General features: G+C 32.4%; 2 protein-coding genes across 4 annotated transcripts; one reads left to right on the top strand and one right to left on the bottom strand.

Annotated features, from left to right (window-relative positions):
- Positions 1 to 2,223: 2,223 nt before the first annotated feature.
- On the top strand, positions 2,224 to 8,995 carry LOC106762590 (phosphoglycerate mutase-like protein 1). 3 transcript variants are annotated; one of them, XM_014646589.2, is made up of 11 exons: positions 2,261 to 2,379; positions 2,613 to 2,683; positions 2,924 to 2,985; positions 4,957 to 5,064; positions 5,331 to 5,410; positions 6,233 to 6,395; positions 7,063 to 7,137; positions 7,264 to 7,352; positions 7,646 to 7,765; positions 8,575 to 8,619; positions 8,702 to 8,995. In XM_014646589.2, the coding sequence occupies exons 3-11, from the start codon at positions 2,926 to 2,928 to the stop codon at positions 8,808 to 8,810; spliced, it is 849 nt and encodes a 282-aa protein (XP_014502075.1). In that variant the 5' UTR covers positions 2,261 to 2,379; positions 2,613 to 2,683; positions 2,924 to 2,925; the 3' UTR covers positions 8,811 to 8,995. The 3 variants fall into 3 exon arrangements, with proteins under 3 accessions (XP_014502073.1, XP_014502075.1, XP_022636474.1); XM_014646587.2 differs by lacking the exon at positions 2,613 to 2,683 and having other exon boundaries at positions 2,224 to 2,379; XM_022780753.1 differs by lacking the exons at positions 2,613 to 2,683; positions 2,924 to 2,985 and having other exon boundaries at positions 2,300 to 2,379.
- A 4,304-nt stretch (positions 8,996 to 13,299) lies between these two features.
- LOC106762848 (protein odr-4 homolog) lies at positions 13,300 to 18,985 on the bottom strand. The gene is made up of 11 exons (XM_022780752.1): positions 18,866 to 18,985; positions 18,716 to 18,798; positions 18,322 to 18,630; positions 18,157 to 18,245; positions 17,945 to 18,073; positions 17,725 to 17,845; positions 15,802 to 15,886; positions 15,582 to 15,691; positions 15,225 to 15,367; positions 14,495 to 14,591; positions 13,300 to 13,986 (listed from the first exon to the last, which is right to left on the bottom strand). The coding sequence occupies exons 2-11, from the start codon at positions 18,794 to 18,796 to the stop codon at positions 13,693 to 13,695; spliced, it is 1,458 nt and encodes a 485-aa protein (XP_022636473.1). The 5' UTR covers positions 18,797 to 18,798; positions 18,866 to 18,985; the 3' UTR covers positions 13,300 to 13,692.
- Between the last annotated feature and the right edge of the window lie 777 nt (positions 18,986 to 19,762).

Genomic DNA, 19,762 nt, shown 5'->3' with positions numbered 1-19,762 from the left:
GAAGAGTAGTAGGGGGTCCTAGTCTTGGTTGTCTCCATTTTATATGGGCCAAGGTGAGTGATAACGGACCAACCTTGTGTGTGGTAGGGTGAAACCCATTGGCAATGGCTTTGCAAAGCANTAGAGGCCACCACAAGTGCATGACCCGCCATAGCTCGATATTCATTCCGGGTCCGGACGAGTCTAAGTCTAACACTATCTAATAAAACTATAACTCATAACTTATTAAAACTGTATTTCTGTGATTGCGATTACTTGTATGCCTCTTTTACTTTGTTTAAATTGTATTGGACTTGTATTCTTTTGAATTCTAGCTTACCCTTGCTTGTTTGATGTTTGTTTTGTCTGTGTTTGTTTTCTTTTGCAATGATCATCCAAATTTGGATGTGAGCAGATATTTCAGAGGCCCCTCTGGAGCAGGTTTTAGACATAGTTGATACGGCTGAAGTCCCTGACACTGCAGCTGAGTAGTCTAGGTTGTTAGTTTTATTTGTATAGTTTAATTCCTTTACTCTTTTCTTCTTTTGAAAGACTCTATGCTACAAGTAGAGCTTTATTTCTTCTCTTGTATTTTGGATGACTGTACTGTATATACATTTCATCTGAATTTCCACTCCTAACTGCTTTACATTATTATAACATGTTGCATCCACTTGATATGTCTTAGGCGTATTTTTGGGATGTTACAAATTTAATTTTCTAATTTTAAAAATATATTAGTCTTTTTAACTAAATTTTATTAAATTTATTTTTACTAAGAATTAAAAACTCAAAAACATATTTAATCCATTAAAAAAATATTTCTGTCCATTTAAACGGGCTGATACAATTTAGTTGGGCAGTTTCCATAAATTTTCCTGGACTCCATATAAATTAAATTTTGCTTTTTATTTTTATTTTTGAATTGTATAATTCAAAAGTTATTTTTTTATAAGTAAGAAGTAACTTCCAAATTTTGAAAACTGAAAACATATTTCTTTTTCTTAGAGACTTTTATGATAAAAAATAGAAGATAACTTTCAAATTGCAAAATCTAAAAAAGATAAAAACAGAAGCTTTTTTTTTTAATGAAGGTACAGAAAGGAATTTGTGTAGTGCAGGAAGAAACTGTCCATCAGTTATAGGATCCAAAGAGATAAAACATATTATTTATGTTTTACTTAAACTAATCTGCAAGTTGTGGGGAACACACATACCTTATCTCCCATGCTATGTGAGAAAGTTTTGCACTGAAATCCAACGAACTTTTGTCAATTACCTATCTGTCCTTACATACAACACAAGTTGAACACGTGAAGTTATTCATGTGGCAGTGACAGATTGAAAAGAAGAATTTCTTGAACGCCATGCGCAATGTTTATTTTTGACCAAATGCTGCACAGAGACATTTATTATGTTTCAAATAATAAAATCTAATTATAGTGTAAAACACAATATATTTCTTCTTTTACTTATTTTCTAATAATATAGAATGAAAAGAATATATTAATGGTGTCTTAATAGATTTTAAATAATTTTAAAACTAAAAATAAGGTACCATGATTTCATAATTATTTATATTTTTTAATAGATTTTTTTTGTTATTGTATTTATTTTATTAATTTACTGGGAGGTAATAAAAGTAGTATATTATTTTTATTCAATAGCTTACAATATTCTGTTAAATAAGATAAATGATTTGCTATTATTATATATATAAAAAAGTTGTTATTATGTACACTTACAAACAAATTTTAGTGAAAATACACATATAGATGGAGAGAAAGGATCCAAGGTGAGAAAAAGAATAATTTAATACTACTATAATTAATACGTAAGAATTTATCTTAAAAAATTATAAATTACTACTATAATTAAAATTTGTGTTTAACTTAAACTATTATTAGTTATATTATCTATAATATACTTTTTAATTGAATAATTTTATTTTTCAATAAATAAAAGATAACTTGTTTATTTAATAGAAAATTTTATTAAATAAATTTTATTTATTTTAAAATAACTACATATTTATTCTTTCTAAAAGTAACTGTTGCGTATTTTTTTTAATTTATTTCTATAAACTTTTACACATTTTAGATTATTTTATTTTTTCCATTTTTGACTAATTATTTTAAAAAATAATACAAAAAATAAAATCAAATATACATTTTTTTATTTAAAGATATATTATTTTATTGTAATAAAAAGGTTTTGTTTATGTTCAGAACTCGGAAATTTCTCACTGTCACACAATATTTTTCTCTTATTAGGCGAACACCATGCTCATCACTCCTAATCCTATTTTATTGAATTCCAGTTTTGTCCCCGGTTCCATTTCCAAGCGTGGTTGCGCATCTCCATCTTCTTCTCCATTCCTTTGCTCCTCTTATCCCTCAGGTATTCTTCTCTTTCTCCTGTACTATTTTTCTCCATGCTTCCTTTTGCTAAAAATTTATCACCTCAATTTCCGGCCGTCAAATTTACTCAGCAATTTTTCGTTTCCCGTTACATAGATTCGACGCAGTTTTTCTACGTAACGATTCACGCCCTTTCAATTTTCTTCAATTTCATTTTATTTGTTCCTTTTCGTTAGTAATAATAAATCGAATTTGAACTCGTTTTTGGCGGAGACTGTGGTATGTTCCACGTTCCACGAGGCTTGGAGCGTAAGCTTGGTCGTGCACCGTTTTCTGTTGCGAATGTACGAACCTTCTTTTGTGGATTTATGTTTAATGTAATGTAATTTTTTTAGGTGCAAATACTTTTAAGCATTTTTGCCTATTTATGGAGCTGTTCCTGTCTTGTTCAAGAGGACAAGATGTTGTCGGAAGCCTTACGGTTCATTCCTTTTAAGCTGAACCAGAAAGCTGATCTGCTTTAGTGATAAATGATAACTTCATCAGTTACATGTTATTATTGGCTTTTCTTCAATGTCACGCAGATATGGATACTGCTGCTGGTCAAATTCTTTACCCATTGCACCGCTGTAAAACTCTTCACCTGGTTCGTTGCAACTTTATCCTTACAACAGTTTTTTGGTTAGAAGTTGTTTTGTCCCATGTAATCAATTTATTTTTCATTGTGTGTGAAATGAATCCCAAAGCTTAACTAAATCGAGATACCTCCTTTATCCCCCGTTTATATGGCCCTTCCCATAACATTTGTTGTCTCTTCACGAATAACGAAGTTTCATTAAACTACTTTAGCTTTAAATATATGATAAGAGTAATTTTGGAACAACACAAATTGTTTGAATTTTTAAAATATACTTAGTTGTTTGAATTTTTTAAACATTTAGCTAATGCGAGTCAAATTTCACTTACTACATATTTTTAGGGTGTTCCTTCCTCTTAGTGATTTTTTGAAAGTTGAAATTTGGATGTTGGATTCAGATTATGATAGGATATAAAATTCCTAGAATTAAGGGGAGAATAATTCAGGATTAAATAAATCAATCCATGATATGTTGTTTTTAAGGAGTAGGCTATTGTTATTCCTTTCCTATTTATATCTTGTAGGTTATTGACTTGAAAGTATGGGAGTAAAACTTCACTCTCCACTTACCTACATGGTATCTAGAGCTTTAGGGCTCCCATCCTTAAACAATTAGGTTGCCTAGTTGAACCCCAGTTCATTCCATTCGAATGGTGGCAGGACAGTGGTTTGATGGACTTGGATAATGAGCATCATCGACCAATAACAAAAATTCTTTTTAAGAACACTTTAAATTACCAGTCATAAACTGAGTGTAAAAGAACAAAACTTTACATTTGGTGGCTGCTGATAAGGTGAAAGAAACTTGGCTATTTGAATGGGGAGGTGCATCCACCAGCAACCATGGATCCAAAATACAGGCAACGATGCTTTGAATACTTCATAGTCACTGCCTAGTTGATCAACTCCATGGATCTAGAGCAGGCAAATTCTTTGTTTTTTCTTAAAATAGTGGAATTTAAATCTACTTCAACTTCACAAAATCAACTTATAAAGTAAGATTTATACTTACTTATACACTATGATTTGATCTTATCTTTAATTGATGTGAGTTCTTTAACACATTTTCTTTTTTACATTCTCTTCTCTTTTCTGAGGACTGAACATTTCTTGTGAGACTAGAAAGGACCTAATAGAAGGTGACGCAAGACCTAACAAACTTGACTAGGACTGACTCTGATACTATGATAACAAAATTGACTTATAAAGTATGGTTTGCATATACCCGTATACTATATTTGGTTCTGTATTTAGTTGGTGTAGACTTTTCAATAGTTTTCTTGCCACACCCGTCACAATTGGGAAGCCATAAAGGAAACCTATTTTGTTATGGATTCACATTTTTTTGAATTTACATGTTGGATGTGGAAGAAGCAACACGCTGAGCTCAATATAGCAACCTATTATAATGCCATAATGATTGTTTTTGGGAGGGGTTGGGTTTATTTCACGATGACCAATCGGAGGGTTCAAATGACAATGTTTGTGTGATACCACTGAAGATGGTTTTTATTTAACTCGAGTGTCATAATGATATTCCATCTCACGAATCAACAGAATCAACAATACCAAATAATTTAATTGTGAAAATTGGTGAATTCTGTAATTGTTAAATGCCATCTTAAAATGAAAATGCCGAAACTATTTAAATGTTTGAACAGTATAGAGGTCTTGTTTACTAGGGATATTCAAGCATAAGAAAAGATAGGCTCCATTCAACAACATCACCAAGAGTTTATGCAAATGTTGGATCATGAAGTGTCTGATGATCCTTTAGAATTTCCTAATATTTTGTACTTTTAGGAATGGAATGCTGTTATTCCTTTTCTATTTTTGTGCTATAGATCATTGATGTGAAAGTATGAAAATAAAACTTCATTCTCTTCTTACCTACTCTTCCTTTTGTGCTGTGTTCTGGTTTTGGAAAGATCATTTGTTTATGTTCAAGTGTATTACTGTCTTCTCCAATCCTGTATTCAGGTTAGACATGCCCAAGGATTTCACAATGTAGAAGGTGAGAAGAACTTTGAAGCGTACAAGTCTTATGATCTTTTTGATGCAAGCCTGACCCCTCTCGGCTGGAAACAGGTAATTGTTAATCAAGTGATGTTATTTTAGGACAAATCTTGATGCATTTCTCTGCACTATAAAAAAAATTAAAGTTCTAGGCTTTCCTATAGAGATTGGTACTTGTGTTAACTGTTATGTTTTGAAACATTGTAATCTCTTCCTCATAATTTCTCATGAGGTGTGTCAATTATAATTTCATATTTGGTAAACTTTTTTCCTTGTGATCATCTCATCAATATTTTGTAACTTTAACGTCATGTGTAATATGTGTGGCTCCGTTACAGGTTGAAAATCTGAGAGGACATGTTAAGGCTAGCGGTCTTTCGAAAACAATTGAACTAGTTATAGTTTCTCCCTTGTTAAGGTATATCCACTTTGTAATTTAAAATTCTTCCTAAGACTTTTTTTCAGTATTTAATACTCATTTTACTCTTTCATGTTAAGATCGTTTTTGGTTCTCACCAAGGTCTTCAAGATTTATTGAAATATACCAAATAGCTTGATAAGGATACTTGTAGATGATGTGACATGTGAGTAAAGAAAACATCGTAAAAATAATAGGGTGCATACAAACATCTCTACAAATTAGTCTAGACACAGATAATCATGTATAAAATAACCAAATGGGATATGATTTTTTAAAATTATAATGTTTTACTGCTTGCTGTGAAGTTTCAACGAAATATGACTCTTGGTCCAAATCCTAAGGTGCACAAGTTTATTAATAGAATGTCCCATGTCAACTTTAATCTTTGAATGATACACTGTCAGTTAATCTATTCTGTTATTTGTGTATATATGTATGTATTTATATGTGTACCTGTGTATATATCAGTTTGTTACATATAACATCTAATTATTATAGTGTTTTTCAAATATTACTTTTGTTTCAAATATGAGGGCACTATGCTTATTAGCAAAATTTCTTCTAATTTATTTTTTATTCTGAGAAAGCTGGAAAAACTGGAAACATTCGTGAACAGTTTATTCCAGTTTTAAATTTATTATGTGGGTATTAATCTTGATTTGGAGTGTCCTTGTAGTATCCCATGAAAATTATTTAAATGTAGTCAAGTGAAGTTGTACTGGCATTTTCACTGAAGAGATGTTTTTGCACATTATTAAACATACAAAATTTTAAGGGGTAATGATTATCGTATGTGTATTGCTAATCATTGCATTGCAGGACCATGCAAACAGCAGTGGGAGTTTTTGGTGGTGAAGCATGTACCGATGAGACTAGTGTACCTCCATTAATGAATGCTGGTGTGGGAGACAGTGATCGGCAAGCAATTTCCAGTCTCAATGCTCCACCATTTATAGCAGTGGAGCTTTGCCGGGAACACTTGGTATGTAATGATAATGACGGTTTTGTAACTTTGGAGTTTGACAGTTTGGGCAAAAAATCAATTGTACCTTTGTTTTCTTTCAACATTTTGTTAGTTACTATATCTTATTTCTTCCCAAGCTTCAAGAGGATACAGAACCAGTAATTAGGAAGTACCTGACGAATTACTGAAATTACATGTTGGCCGGGTCCATTACCCTTCTGGAACTTGTTTCCTTGCTTATTTAGGAAACTGATGTCTGGTCTTTTTTTCATGTTTGTTTGGTTATTGAATAAAATTCAAATAATGTCAGCTTCTTGAAGAGCTTCTGTATGGTGTACTTTCCAGTTCCAACTTTGGCTCTTTTGTTTTATTTTAACCAAGTTTCCCAAGTCTTATTTCATAGTAAGTTTGTTTATTCACGCATGAGATGTGTGCTGGGTTGTTGGCTCCTCTACATTGATTTATGTTCTTCCTGTATAATTTTAAAAGGAATCTGATTGGATATTTGGTGTAGAAGTTACTGGTCTTATAGCCACTAGCTAGTGACTAGATTGGGTTATGATAAGCAGCCAAAATTTTAAAATTGAGCGATAATTTTGTTTACCCCATCGTTGCTGTTTTTAATGTCATTTGGCATTTAATTTCAACAATTGTCTTTATCTATTATTTATTTTGGGAAATTCAGGGGGTGCATCCTTGTGATAAGAGAAGAAGCATCACTGACTACCGACATATGTTTCCAGCTATTGATTTTTCATTGGTAAGTAATCTGTTATGATAAGCTCATGTATGGGCTAGAGCTACCACGGTTTGTTCTGATCCGTAGTTGCTAGAACATAATCAAGATTAATTTGATGGGGTTCATGCGTCATGTAAATTGCGTCAGATAGAAAATGATGAAGACATTCTGTGGAAACCTGACATTAGAGAGAAGAATGAAGAAGTTGCTGCCAGGGGACTTAAATTTTTGGAATGGTGAGTGTGATCAAACAATTTATATTTCACATCCACGAGTATTCATGTTCCACAAGAGCAGTCAATTTGAAGACGGACAAGGAGAGCTAATGAGAAAAAAAAACTTGATTGTACTGAATTTAAATGTTCATATATTATTAGAATTGAGGTTTAAACTGAATTTTTCAGTTGGTTGGACTGAGTTGACATTTTGGCCATGTTGCACTTAAGTGTGCTGTGGTTGCATGACATCTGAAGCACATGCCTTTACCTAGAAATCTGATTTTTTTTTTCGTATTTTCTTGTTGACCCAGGCTGTGGACAAGAAAAGAAAAGGAGATAGCTGTTGTTACCCACAGCGGTTTTCTGTTTCACTCCTTGAGTGCTTTTGGAAATGATTGTCATCCAACAGTGAAGAGTGAAATCTGCACACAGTAAGTATTCATCTGAAAGCATACTGGCCTGTCTCTTTTATGAACACCTTAGTGTTGAGATATATGCAAGAAAGAATAAACAACAACGTGCTTTTTGTTCTATGTGGTGAGTATTGAATGATCAATTTGAATCCCAACACCACTTAGGTTTTACTTTTATCAGACATTGTATGTATATCATATTCATTAAATTACATGTCAACTCTACTCGTTGAGTATAGGAGTGTATAATTCATGTCCTTGTCCAACAACCGCAGAAGCACAAATACTTCTACATAGTAATTGTGTCGGGTGGTGAAACTATGCTAGATATATATCATGGAGACTTCAAATATTTTTAATTACAATTTTAAACTTGTATACTAATATTTGATTAGAATACTAATAATTAATTTTTTGTTGTGTTTTATTATGTTTGAATGACTTCTATTTTTTTAAAAAAAAAAAAATATAAACTCTAGTGATTCTAAGATTTTTGTTTTGTTAGGTTGAGTTCTATGAATGATGTTTATTTGGTAATGATCTGCGCTTCTGAAAACAAAAAATACTTTGAAAATAAAAAGCGAAAGACAGAGAAATTTGAGGGATATTCCTACTCATTGTTTGCACCTTTTATTTGAGTTTCCCTTAAAAACGAAGCTTAAAAATAGTTTGTACAATTTTTGTTTTTGAGAAACCCATCTCTGAAGTTTTCAACGCCAATCTTTAAGAGAATATGTAACTTTTTAGCAAATAGTTCTCTTCGAGCCTTGTATCAAACTTTCATGGTAGTAATTAGTTGATGTTGGTTTTCTCTTTTGTATATACAGCTTTGCTAATTGTGAGCTACGTTCAATGGTTGTCGTTGATAAAGGGTGAGCATTTTATTCGCAGAATGACTTACACTTTGACTTTGTACAGAAAACTCACGTAAGAAATTGATTTTCCATTTTGCAGTATGATTGGTTCAGATGAATCATCTACCAACTATTCTGGCAAAATTCCTTATGGCCTTGATCTTCCCAGTGATGTTGCTGACGAAAACCATATAGGGAACGGAAACTGATAGTTCCTGTTGCTCTGTTATAGGCTGGAATTTCTTTCGTTTTCATGATTTGCATTTATAGGTTTCTCCAATGCTAAAATCACAAGTTTTACCAACTTTTTTTGATGGAAAGATAATTATTGACAACGATCACTCAATTTTAGCATTCGTAAATGGATATCAATTTTTCATGTCTTAACTTTGGATATCAAGGTTGCCTGTGAAACTCTCCATTAATTCTTATGCCTTTTTGATTCTAGTTAAGTTAAAACATTATCAAATTCTTCTGACTTATTTTGCGTGGAATGGATTTCCCTAGTATTACAATTTCAATCGTATTTAAGAATAAATTAAAAAACAGTGAATGAATGCTTACATTTATTTCATTTAATTGTATGTCTCAAACTTTGTATTTTAATTAAGTTTTAATTATATTCAGAATTTTTATATTTTTTCTTTAATTTTTCATTGATTAGTTTTTTCACTAATATGGTAACGTAACTGATATCTTATTTGTTTTTAAGGTGTTATCTTATTTTTAGGAGTTTATAAATATGACATTTTTTAGTTAATATATTATCTTGTTTTTAGGTGTTATTTTATTTGCTTTTAAGATGCAACAAACAAAAGCCGGTGCTTTCAAAACCATACCGGTATTCATAATTTTTCTAACGATCTACACATCTCCTCTCATTCTCAGAAATTATGCAGATAAATAAATTAAGACGTTGGAAACTATAATTCATTCATTGCAATGGATCGTTCGAATATATCATAAAATTATGTGCCAAAAGTATAAACATTAAACCAACAATGTGCAAGAGAAATTTATTCATTGCCACAACTAAATAATCAACATTATTCTCTGAATCTTAAAAAACATATGTGGCCAGAATATTGGCAATATCAACAAAAGGAAAAAGATTAAGAAGATAAATAGCATATACTAACCCTAATTAACTAGAGAGAAATTATGACATTGTTCTATATGAATACTCACTTACAGTTTCAACATATCAATCTTCACATTCACACGAACTGAGGCCTTTTTGTTGTTCATTTTCACTTAATTTCTCCTGAGTTGCCAGGGAGTGATAGAAAGCTCTCTCTATACATACCCATATCTAAGCTTGCCTTTCTTGTTGATTTTCACTGACATGTTGCCATTGAATGTCAAAATTTCCCCATTTTCTGTGAAGCATATGGGGAAAATAAGATTCACATAACATCTAAAACATGTAGGAAAAAACAAATATTTTGGTCCAAAGAGTGTCTTCTTTGTATTCTTTCATCGACCATATTTCAATCCGTAGAGGCTGTTTATGCACTACCAAGCACAAATACAGATGTTCTCAAATTATCTTCAAATGATATATGTCAGATTCCTTTGGAAGAATGGCTAAATGATCCGGCAATGGAATCTCTAATAATCTTTTTTCCCTCACATCAACTGCAATAACTACATTTCTAAGATTATCAGCTGACTTAACAATCCAGTAGAGAGCTCCATTCCAGAACTGTTCATGTCTGAGTTCAAACTTATGCATAACTTACACAATACCATACTCAACAGAAGTCCAACTGTTGAAATGTAAATTGATTTTGTGTTTTGGACCTAAAAGATAAAAGTTCAAAGGTCCAAATAGAATTCCAGAAAATATTTAGAAGGATTCTAGAATGATCTACAAAAATATATAGAGATGCTTATCCATAAGATGTCTCTAGATAAGTTTAGAATTATATAAATATTTTAAAAAGTTTTAGAGAATAAATTATATCCCTTGGATGAATGTTGTGGTGGCAAAAACCTAACCATTGGTTAAGGAGGTACCACTAGTATAAATAGGGTATGGATGTATCATTTGTAAGTAAGCCAAAAAAAAATTAGAAGCATTCAATATAACAAGCCTTTCCTTCTCTTAAAATCTTCCAACATCTCCCAATCTTAAACACTTCCTTCTAGCTTTTAAAGTTTCCTCCCAACAAAGTGGTATCAAGAGCCATAAGATCTTCATAGAAATGGCAAATACTGGAGTTCCCTTTCAAGTCTCAATGCTCACTAAAAGTAACTATGACAATTGGAGCTTAAGGATGATTCCTCTCCTTGGTGCACATGATGTCTGGGAGGTGGTCGAGAAGGGCCACAATGAGAATGTGGAGAGTCTTTCTCAAGCTCAAAAGGATAGCTTGAGAGACTCAAGGAAGAGAGACAAGAAAGCTCTCTATCTAATCTATCAAGGATTAGATGAAGATACTTTTGAGAAGATTTTCGGAGTCTAGTTAGCCAAGGAAGCATGGGAGAAGCTTAAGATCTCTTACAAGGGAGCAGATCAAGTAAAAAAGGTACGTCTTCAAACTTTGAGAGGAGAGTTTGAAGCTTTGCATATAAAGAAAGGAGAACTAGATGAAGATTACTTTTCAAGAGTTTTAACTATTACTAATAACCTAAAGAGAAATGGTGAAAAGCTAGATAAGGTAAGAATTATGGAGAAAATTCTTAGATCACTAGATCCAAAGTTCGAACATATTGTCAGCATTACCGAATAAACAAAAGACTTGGAAGCCATGTCAATAAAGCAACTTTTTGGTTCGTTGCAAGCTTATGAAGAAAAGAAAAAGAAGAAGGAAGAGATTGGAGACTAGTTCTCCTTTCTTCCTATGCAAAGCTTCAAACTCTCTTAAGTTTGAAGACCTACCTTTTTATACTTGATCTGCTCACTAGCTTCTCCAATGCTTCCTTGTCTAACTTGACTCCAAAAATCTTCTCAAAAGTATCTTTGTCTAATCCTTGATAGATTAGACAAAGAGCTTTCTTGTCTCTCTTCCTTCCTTCAGTCTCTCAAGCCATCATTTTGAGCTTGAGAAAGACTTTCCACATTCTTAGTGTGGTCCTTCTTGACTACCTCTCAGACATCATGTGCACCAAGGAGAGCAATCATCCTTAAGCTCCAATTGTCATAGTTGTTTTTAGTGAACATTGGGACTTGAAAGGGAACTCCAGTATTTGTCATTTCTATGAAGATCTTATGACTCTTGATACCACTTTGTTGGGAGGAAACTTTAAAGGCTAGAAGGAAGTGTTTAAGATTGAAAGAGATTGGAAGATTTTAAGAGAAGGAAAGACTTTGTATTAAAAGCTTCTAATTTTTTTTGGCTTCCTTACAAATTATACAACCATCCCCTATTTATACTAGTAACATCTCCTTAACCAATGGTTAGGATCTTGTTACCACAACATTCATCTAAGGATTATAATTTATTCTCTAGAACTTTCTAAAACATTCCTATAATTTTAAACTTTTTATCTAGAGACATCTTATGATAAGCATCCTTAAATATTTTTGTAGATCATTCTATGATTCTTCTAAATAGGATTTTCTGGAAATCTATTTGAATCTTTGAACTTTTTAATTTTAGGCCCAAAACATAAAATCAATTTACATTTCAACACAACAATGCGTTCTCAAAGAGAAACAATGAACCAATGCACCGTAAATTCCTAGAGTTACCATCATCAGCACAATGTCATCATCCATTGGGTCATAACCCATTCCAGATAGATCATGTGCCCAAGTGTCATGGTGAATTTCTTTCTGCATACCAGTTGACGGGTTCCACTGCACAAAATCATGGAACAAAAATAGTAAGAGAAGAAATCCCCAACAAGAACCTGCCAGGGATAAGTAGTTTTCGTACCGGTCAAACCATGAAGGAACAGTAAAATTGGACACTGTATGCTAGGAATCGTCACAAAGTGCTGATTCTATGTCTACGCAATAAGCTTCAGAATAGTTAACTACATTTAAAAGCTTGTAGGTGGGTGCAACCGCAGCGTCAAAACGTCTTCTTGCAAATTGGGGATCAGAGATTAGAGAGAACCATGACTTGGATAAGCATTTGAAACATAACTCAGATTTCGTGGGTAGCTTCATCGGAATTTCTTTCATCAAGTCCTCGTGTACAGAACGAGGAGAACTAGTCTTCATCTTCTCACTTTTTCTGTCAGCATTCTTCGTCTTCTTCCTTTTTCTGCCACGGGTCTTCACCTTTGTTATCATCTCCTCCACTGTAGTAGATTCACCACTCTTACGGTGAAACACATGTAAAGATGAGAAAGGTAGTTTTTTTTTTTATTTTCCTTAGTTTCAACTTTATTTCTTAAAAAACTATATCAATTTGAGGATATTATTTTTTCTTTTTTAGAGAATTTTAACAAGATTGATTTAATATCTTAATCAATCTTAATTTCTTGCTAGCAAAAACGATAATGTTAAAGTATAATTTTTGTATTTTTATATTAAGAAATTACATGTCTTTATAATGAATAGAACCCAACTTAATGTTTTAACTTTTTTATTTTATATAATCCTTATATTTGAAAGTCAAAACTAGTTGATACAAAAATTGGTATTGAAAGTCGTCGTTTCTTAGTCTCTAAAAAATTTTCACAAAAAAAAAAAATTAATCTCCTCTTATTTAAGAAAAGTGACAAAGTACCAATATTTCAATCTCTATGAAATGTAAAAATCCAATTTAAACCTCTTTAAATGTATAAATATCCCATTTCGCATGTCAATGGTTTGGACATGTCAACATTCCATCTATCAAAGCTATGCAGGAGAACTGACCTGTGTTTATTTCTAAAACAAAGGACAAAACTGTCATTTAAATTATATTTAAAATATTCAAGCAACTTATGATTTTCTCACTCTAGAACCGATATTAGGTTCTGAATTGATCCCATATGAAGAGCATCAAAACCCTATTGGCCTTAGACGATAAATAATTACTTTTCATATCTGCCGTTGTATGATTTCCAAGTGTAAATTGTTGTCAGCTACTGTGCAATTTTGTAAATTAAGCCAATGTGTGTCCATGGAGAGAGAATCCTAGAATAAAACCCTCAACCCTTCAGAAAGAACAGCACAAAACCAATTAACACAGATAAGAGAAGGATAAGACAAGCGGCCACAGCATTAATGTGGCCAGGCTTCGCACTTTTACTATTTGAACTCTCTCCTCCACCATCATCTTTGCTCTTGTTTTCCATGAGATGAATTTCTGAATTGGAGGGCATTGCCAGATCAAAGAAAGATTTAGTTTTGAAAGATAGGACTTCTTTTTCTGGCTCCAAAATTGTAGAGACATCCATTGGAACTTTCATGGATAATAACTCCATACAATGGTCCTTAAAAACCTATAGAATGAAAATCACAAGTCAGGACTAATATTTAAGAAATAGTAGTAACAAAGAAGAAAGAAAAATAAATGAACAAGTTCATAATAACATGGCAAGTAAAGTCATTATCATATTTCTTTGCCTTCTGCAATTATGTTGTTATTGGAACATAAAATCATGTAATGCATACTCCTCAATTCAAGCGCGTACACAAATACATGCATTCTTTATGTGCAAAGCACCAGGTTATACCTTATTGATTAGACAGATGTTCAATGTATGACCTGGTGCTTTCTTACTGTTAGAAATATTCCAGAATCACTAAATTATTGATATTGCCAAGACATATCAATGTCTCTTTATGCACATGTTTAAGGATCGGGTCAAAATTCTTAAACAAAAAACAGTTTTTTTCTGCGACAATACCATAATGCAAAATAATGAATAGTTGGTCTTCAAACAAAATCACGCATGGAAATAAATTTAGACACAAGATCAATTATTTCCCTATAGAATTGGAACAAACCTCGACAGTTTCAGAAGGCTGCAAATAATCACAAACATACACCCCTGCTAACCAAGGTGCAAAGACTCTTCTAGGAAATGGAAGATTGCATCCTTTTCTGCCAAAAAAACATGATAGGTTTAATTAATCAAATAAACCAAAGCATAGAAGCCAAAATAACAAAAATGTATCAATTTAATCTATGTACTGACATGATTATCACTTTTAGATGTTTATGGTGGCAAAATCTAGAATGTGAGTTTCAGATTATACACATTTAGCTCATGGATTTACTCTCTATGTATGTATCAACGTAAACTTTAACAATCAATATACGGAAAATGTTAATGGATGACTCATTTAAGTGTCAATGTGGCATAAAATCCATTGAGAGAGTGCTTGTTCCCAGCTTCAAATCCCAATTAAGCTCCTTTTCCACTGCTCAATCTACCCTCCCCTCCCCACACTAGGCTATAGACCTCTTTGTAACAAAAACCGAATACAAAATAATAGTCCACACACTGTAATCATTTCAAACCACCAATGGAATTAATTGAACCTTGTCATCTGGATCACAAAAAGAAAAAAGCCAAGAAAATCATTGTGAAATAAAAATCTGCCTAAGTGACAAATCAGACTCCCCTGAGAACTTAAGGAACTGAGAGCATACATCTACCCTCCCCAAACCCCCCACAAGGCAGAAGCTTCATGCACTGGAATGAGTACTGTACCATTATTACAAGTTACCTACCTCAATGTCGGTAACACTAGTTGGGGAACAGGCTTTTCAACCGATATTTCATTTCTTCCTTCATCGTGATTGTTACCAGAGTCAGCATCTACCTCATCACAGATTATATCCAATCTACTTTGCAGACTCTTAATGATATCTCCCTACACACAGAATTGTAATCCATGACGATACAACACAACCACGAAAAGATGATGGTGGGGGAAGTTTAATTTTATTTATTACACACAAGAACTAGGGGATCAACAAATCATATTTTAGGGTAGATGTTCAATCCTAAGACAACCCTTGAAAAAAAGGACAAAAGTTTGATCATAAAATCATGAATAGAAGGAATATATATAATTATTGACTCACCTTTATATCAGTGACGGCTTGTGAAATTGGCTCTTTTGAATTTAGATATGCAAAAGAACATATCAAACCACTAAATGAAAGAAGACCAACAACATCTCCTTGGCTGCATGCTTTACAAAATATGAACTGTCAATATTAGAAAATGAAGTTTTAAAACAACAAAATAAGAATAAAAATAATAATCAGAATATTTATATGAAAACGGAGCAGGTAAACATACCTTCTATAGATCTATTGCTCAGAAATGGTAGAAGCAATTCGACTTCATGCACACCATCAGATGAATATGACTCACTCTCAACAACCTAAAAATAGAAATGAATTTCTTATAAAGAATGATATCATAAGGATTTTCTACAAATTGTAATAAAAAAATAGTTTCGTGTAATAAACCCAACACAAAAGCAGTACAAGGCTATGGGCCTTTTAGGACAGACTCCTTCAAAAGGACTTCTAAAAGAGAAAAATAAGAACAAAAATGACATGAATTTCTTCATAAGCTAAAATTAGTTTCTGTACAAGTTAAAAATAAGAATTTAGATATGAGCTTCTACAAATTAGCTTAAGCACAAACTAATTTTAGTCGCTAATTTAAACCTATAAAGAAGTTGATTTCATTTTTATTTTTTCCTTTTATTTTTCTCTTCAAGATGTGCTTACAGGAAAATTTGTCCAAATAGATTTCATGTCACAAGCATCGATTTTAAGATATGGCTTAACCTAAATACAAGCTCTGGATAGCATTTTAGGTGGACAAACATTTGGTAATATGACCGTTTTAGATAAAATGAAACTTTAGTGCATCTCATTCTCTACACAATTACCAAACAGCATAGAATAGAACTGCACACTTGAGCAGTAAGCAACATAGAGTTCATATGAAATATGTTCAAGAGACCATATCCAGTTGCCTGCACTTGAAAATCAGGGTAATCAATAGCCTAGAAGGTATATCTGATATACTAAAATTCCTGTTTGAAAAATCAGTTGTGCTCAACAGTGCTCAATAATTATCAAACCTCCACTAAGTCCTTTATATTTAAGACAGTTGCGCTCAGCAAGATCAATACAAATGATTTTATGTAAGATAGTTGTATGACACTCTACAAGTTCAAAACAGTGCATTTAACTTAATACTATCTAGAAGCTGATACGTTAGGAACTTCGTTATTGTGGGTGCCTATGTCCACATTAAGTAGTATGAGATACTCAATGGAATATTATATTGTTTGGTTCTTACCCCTTAATAGCTAGCTTTTGAGGGTTGATTTCCAAGTGCTTCTGTAAAGGTGTGAAAGTGACTCAAAACGGCTCACTTAAGTTCACCACTAGTTAAAGTAAAAAAGAGTCAACTTAACTTGATTCACTTTTTAGAAAGTCAAAGATTTGTATATTATGTTCACCACGAACTAGTGGGTTGACTCAATTAAGTACTTTTTGTTCCCCTAACTTGTTTCATATATTTATTGCATACAGTCAAAGTATATTGACTTGATCCACCTATTTATAATAATATAATCAAATTGTTCACTTATTTCACCAAGTATTAACTGGAAGACACGATAGTCCAATAAGCCTTGCTAAGATAAACTTTGTCACCATATTAGAAAGTGCACTTTAAACCTAATTCAATCTCATAAAATAGGTTTGAAAGATGAGATCTACACTCACATGTACATTATAATTGGACCATATTTCTAGTTGATGTAAGATCCTCAACATAAATAATGAAGCAAATGAGAATAATTGTCCATAATCTAATTATAAAAGCTTTCATCTCATTTCACCATCATCAGTCTAGCAGAATATTGTTTCAGTATTTCATCAAGGAATTTTTGGGACATCAACATCAAAATTTTACATTAATTCAATGTCCAACTCAACAAACTTTGATGTAGAAACTATCTTGAACCATGTAATATCCGGTGCTGAGAGCCGCTGTACCGCAATGACAACAATATTTTGGGAGGCAAACAAAGTACAAGCAGCGAATTAAATTCTGCAACTTATAGAAACTGAATTTTTTTCAATAAACGGAGAACCAAATTGCTTCTCATTTCTGAATAAAGTTCACTAAACATAAACAGTAACCTGAAATTAGAAGTAAGAGGCTGAAGAGAAAAACAGGTAATCGAATAGTTACCAATTTACCGTCAATCAAGGCCTTTGCACCTGTAAGCTCTTTGGCATGAACAGATATCACATGACGAAGAGCATCACTCAATGTCTGGAACTTCGATCCACTGTCACGTAAAATGGGTAACCTTGCAGGACATAACAGAATACACCGTATCCAATTACTCAACTTGCCATCAGATTCAGCCAAGATAATCTATGAATTTCACAAATTTCCCTTAAGTTACCTAATGTTGAAGTTGTAAATGCACTTGTACGTCTGTAGGGAAGTTAAGACCTTCCCCATTTTAAAATCACAAGGTCGCAAACTACTTGATGTAATATTCGAAGACAATGAACAGTTTCTACAACTCCACCTACACTAATAACAACATTTGAGCATCACATCATAAACTAAAATAATAATACAAAATGGAACAATTATTAGTATTAGGGTTACCTTCTGGGACTATAACAAATATGAAGAAGCAGTCTCTCATCCCAATCACCCTCCAAAACTGGGGCTGCGTCAGCAACACCCTTCACTGTCTACAAGACAACAAATAAATAGTTAATCACGAAGTCAAATACGAATGGATTAAGTAGTGACCAATTGTTAACATACTTGGCAAAGCATTATGGTGGAATTCTTGAACGCGGCATCGCTGACCCAAACGTATAGGCCCACGACCTTCATGCCGCCGACGAGCATTCTAGAAACCTGGCGTGCATGTTCGGCGACCCAGTCCTTGTCTATGAACAGGGAAGAGGAATCGGCGGGCTCGGATTTGGATTTGGGCTTCGGACCCTTCTTCTTTTCAGGCTCGGTGAGGGCACTGGCGGGCTCACCGGAATCGTTGAGTGGGGTGGGAACCAAATCGAAGATGAAGGCGCGACCCAAAGCGGAGCTGAACTTGCCTATTAGAAGACCCACCTGAAAGTAAAATCGGAGGTGGTAATTAGTTAGATAGGTATTTGGGAGAGTGAGAATGTGACAGAGATGGCATTGGAGAATGTGCCTCCGATGGACGTGCGGATTGGCTGAGACGATCCTCCGCCAATTTGAGTCGGGTTTCTTCTCCGATCACTGCTTTCGCCATTGCTGATTATTCAATTGCTACTGTCACTAACCAGTACAATACTTCATAAATCTGAAACACATGAATCACCTGTTCTATGCTTCAAATTCAATTGCTACTGTCACTTCAATCCTTCAACCCTAACCGGATTGCCTTGTTTATACAGGTTCAGACACTGTTTTCCCCCTTTTGGTAAACCCTTCAATCAATTTCTGACGTCATGTATTAAACTGCTCCATAATTTAATAACTACTCTACATTATGATGAATACATTTTTTAATATATAAATTATATTTTTAAATTACAATATTCAACTTAAAATATATTATACAAATAGTATTTATTTTTTTCAAAAATATTAGAATTTAATTTTAGAGATTGAGATATGATGAAAAATTTAATAAAAAAAATGTAACTGAAATGTCTGAATTTATAAAATTTGGATGAATTTTAGTTATTAAATTTTAAAAATAAATAAATATGATTGTTTAATATTTTTAAAATATTATACTAATATTTGATATTTGAATTATTATATGCTAATATTATTATATCATTTAATATTTTAAATATTAATTAAAAACATTTTATATATTTGATAAATAAATAAATTAACATAATTATATCATATCAATTTATTTTTGAAGTTTATATAAAATATATTAAAATGTTACATTATCACGAATTTTAATTTTAACTTTTCGTCAAATTAAAGTGTATTTACTCTAAATTTTTTAATGAACTACATACAAAAATAGTCTGAACACATTTTTTTATCAATCTATTTTAAAGATACCAGGAATTTCATGTTCTTTTACTGAGAAAGTACAAAAAATACAAGTACACATAGTGTAAAATGTAAACTAAAAAATAAATTTATAATAAAATAAACATGAAAATAGCGTACAAATTGATAAATTTAGTTATTACATAATGTAATATCCCAAAAATACAATATAAATTATATTATAGAATAATCATATATA

This window comes from Vigna radiata, chromosome 5, assembly GCF_000741045.1.
Source record: "Vigna radiata var. radiata cultivar VC1973A chromosome 5, Vradiata_ver6, whole genome shotgun sequence".
Classification (NCBI taxonomy): domain Eukaryota; kingdom Viridiplantae; phylum Streptophyta; class Magnoliopsida; order Fabales; family Fabaceae; genus Vigna; species Vigna radiata.
This window is presented reverse-complemented; position numbering and strand designations above follow the sequence as displayed.

Coding starts and splice junctions, on each gene's coding strand:
- LOC106762848 (XM_022780752.1), bottom strand. CDS start 18,796: ATGGCGAAAGCAGTGATCGGAGAAGAAACCCGACTCAAATTGGCGGAG. Junction 17,846..17,944: donor ATTTACAACTTCAACATTAG/GTAACTTAAGGG, acceptor ATGTCCTGCAAG/GTTACCCATTTTACGTGACA. Junction 14,592..15,224: donor CTAGTGTTACCGACATTGAG/GTAGGTAACTTG, acceptor TTTTTTTGGCAG/AAAAGGATGCAATCTTCCAT.
- LOC106762590 (XM_014646587.2), top strand. CDS start 2,262: ATGCTCATCACTCCTAATCCTATTTTATTGAATTCCAGTTTTGTCCCC. Junction 5,065..5,330: donor CCCCTCTCGGCTGGAAACAG/GTAATTGTTAAT, acceptor GCTCCGTTACAG/GTTGAAAATCTGAGAGGACA. Junction 7,766..8,574: donor AAGAGTGAAATCTGCACACA/GTAAGTATTCAT, acceptor TTGTATATACAG/CTTTGCTAATTGTGAGCTAC.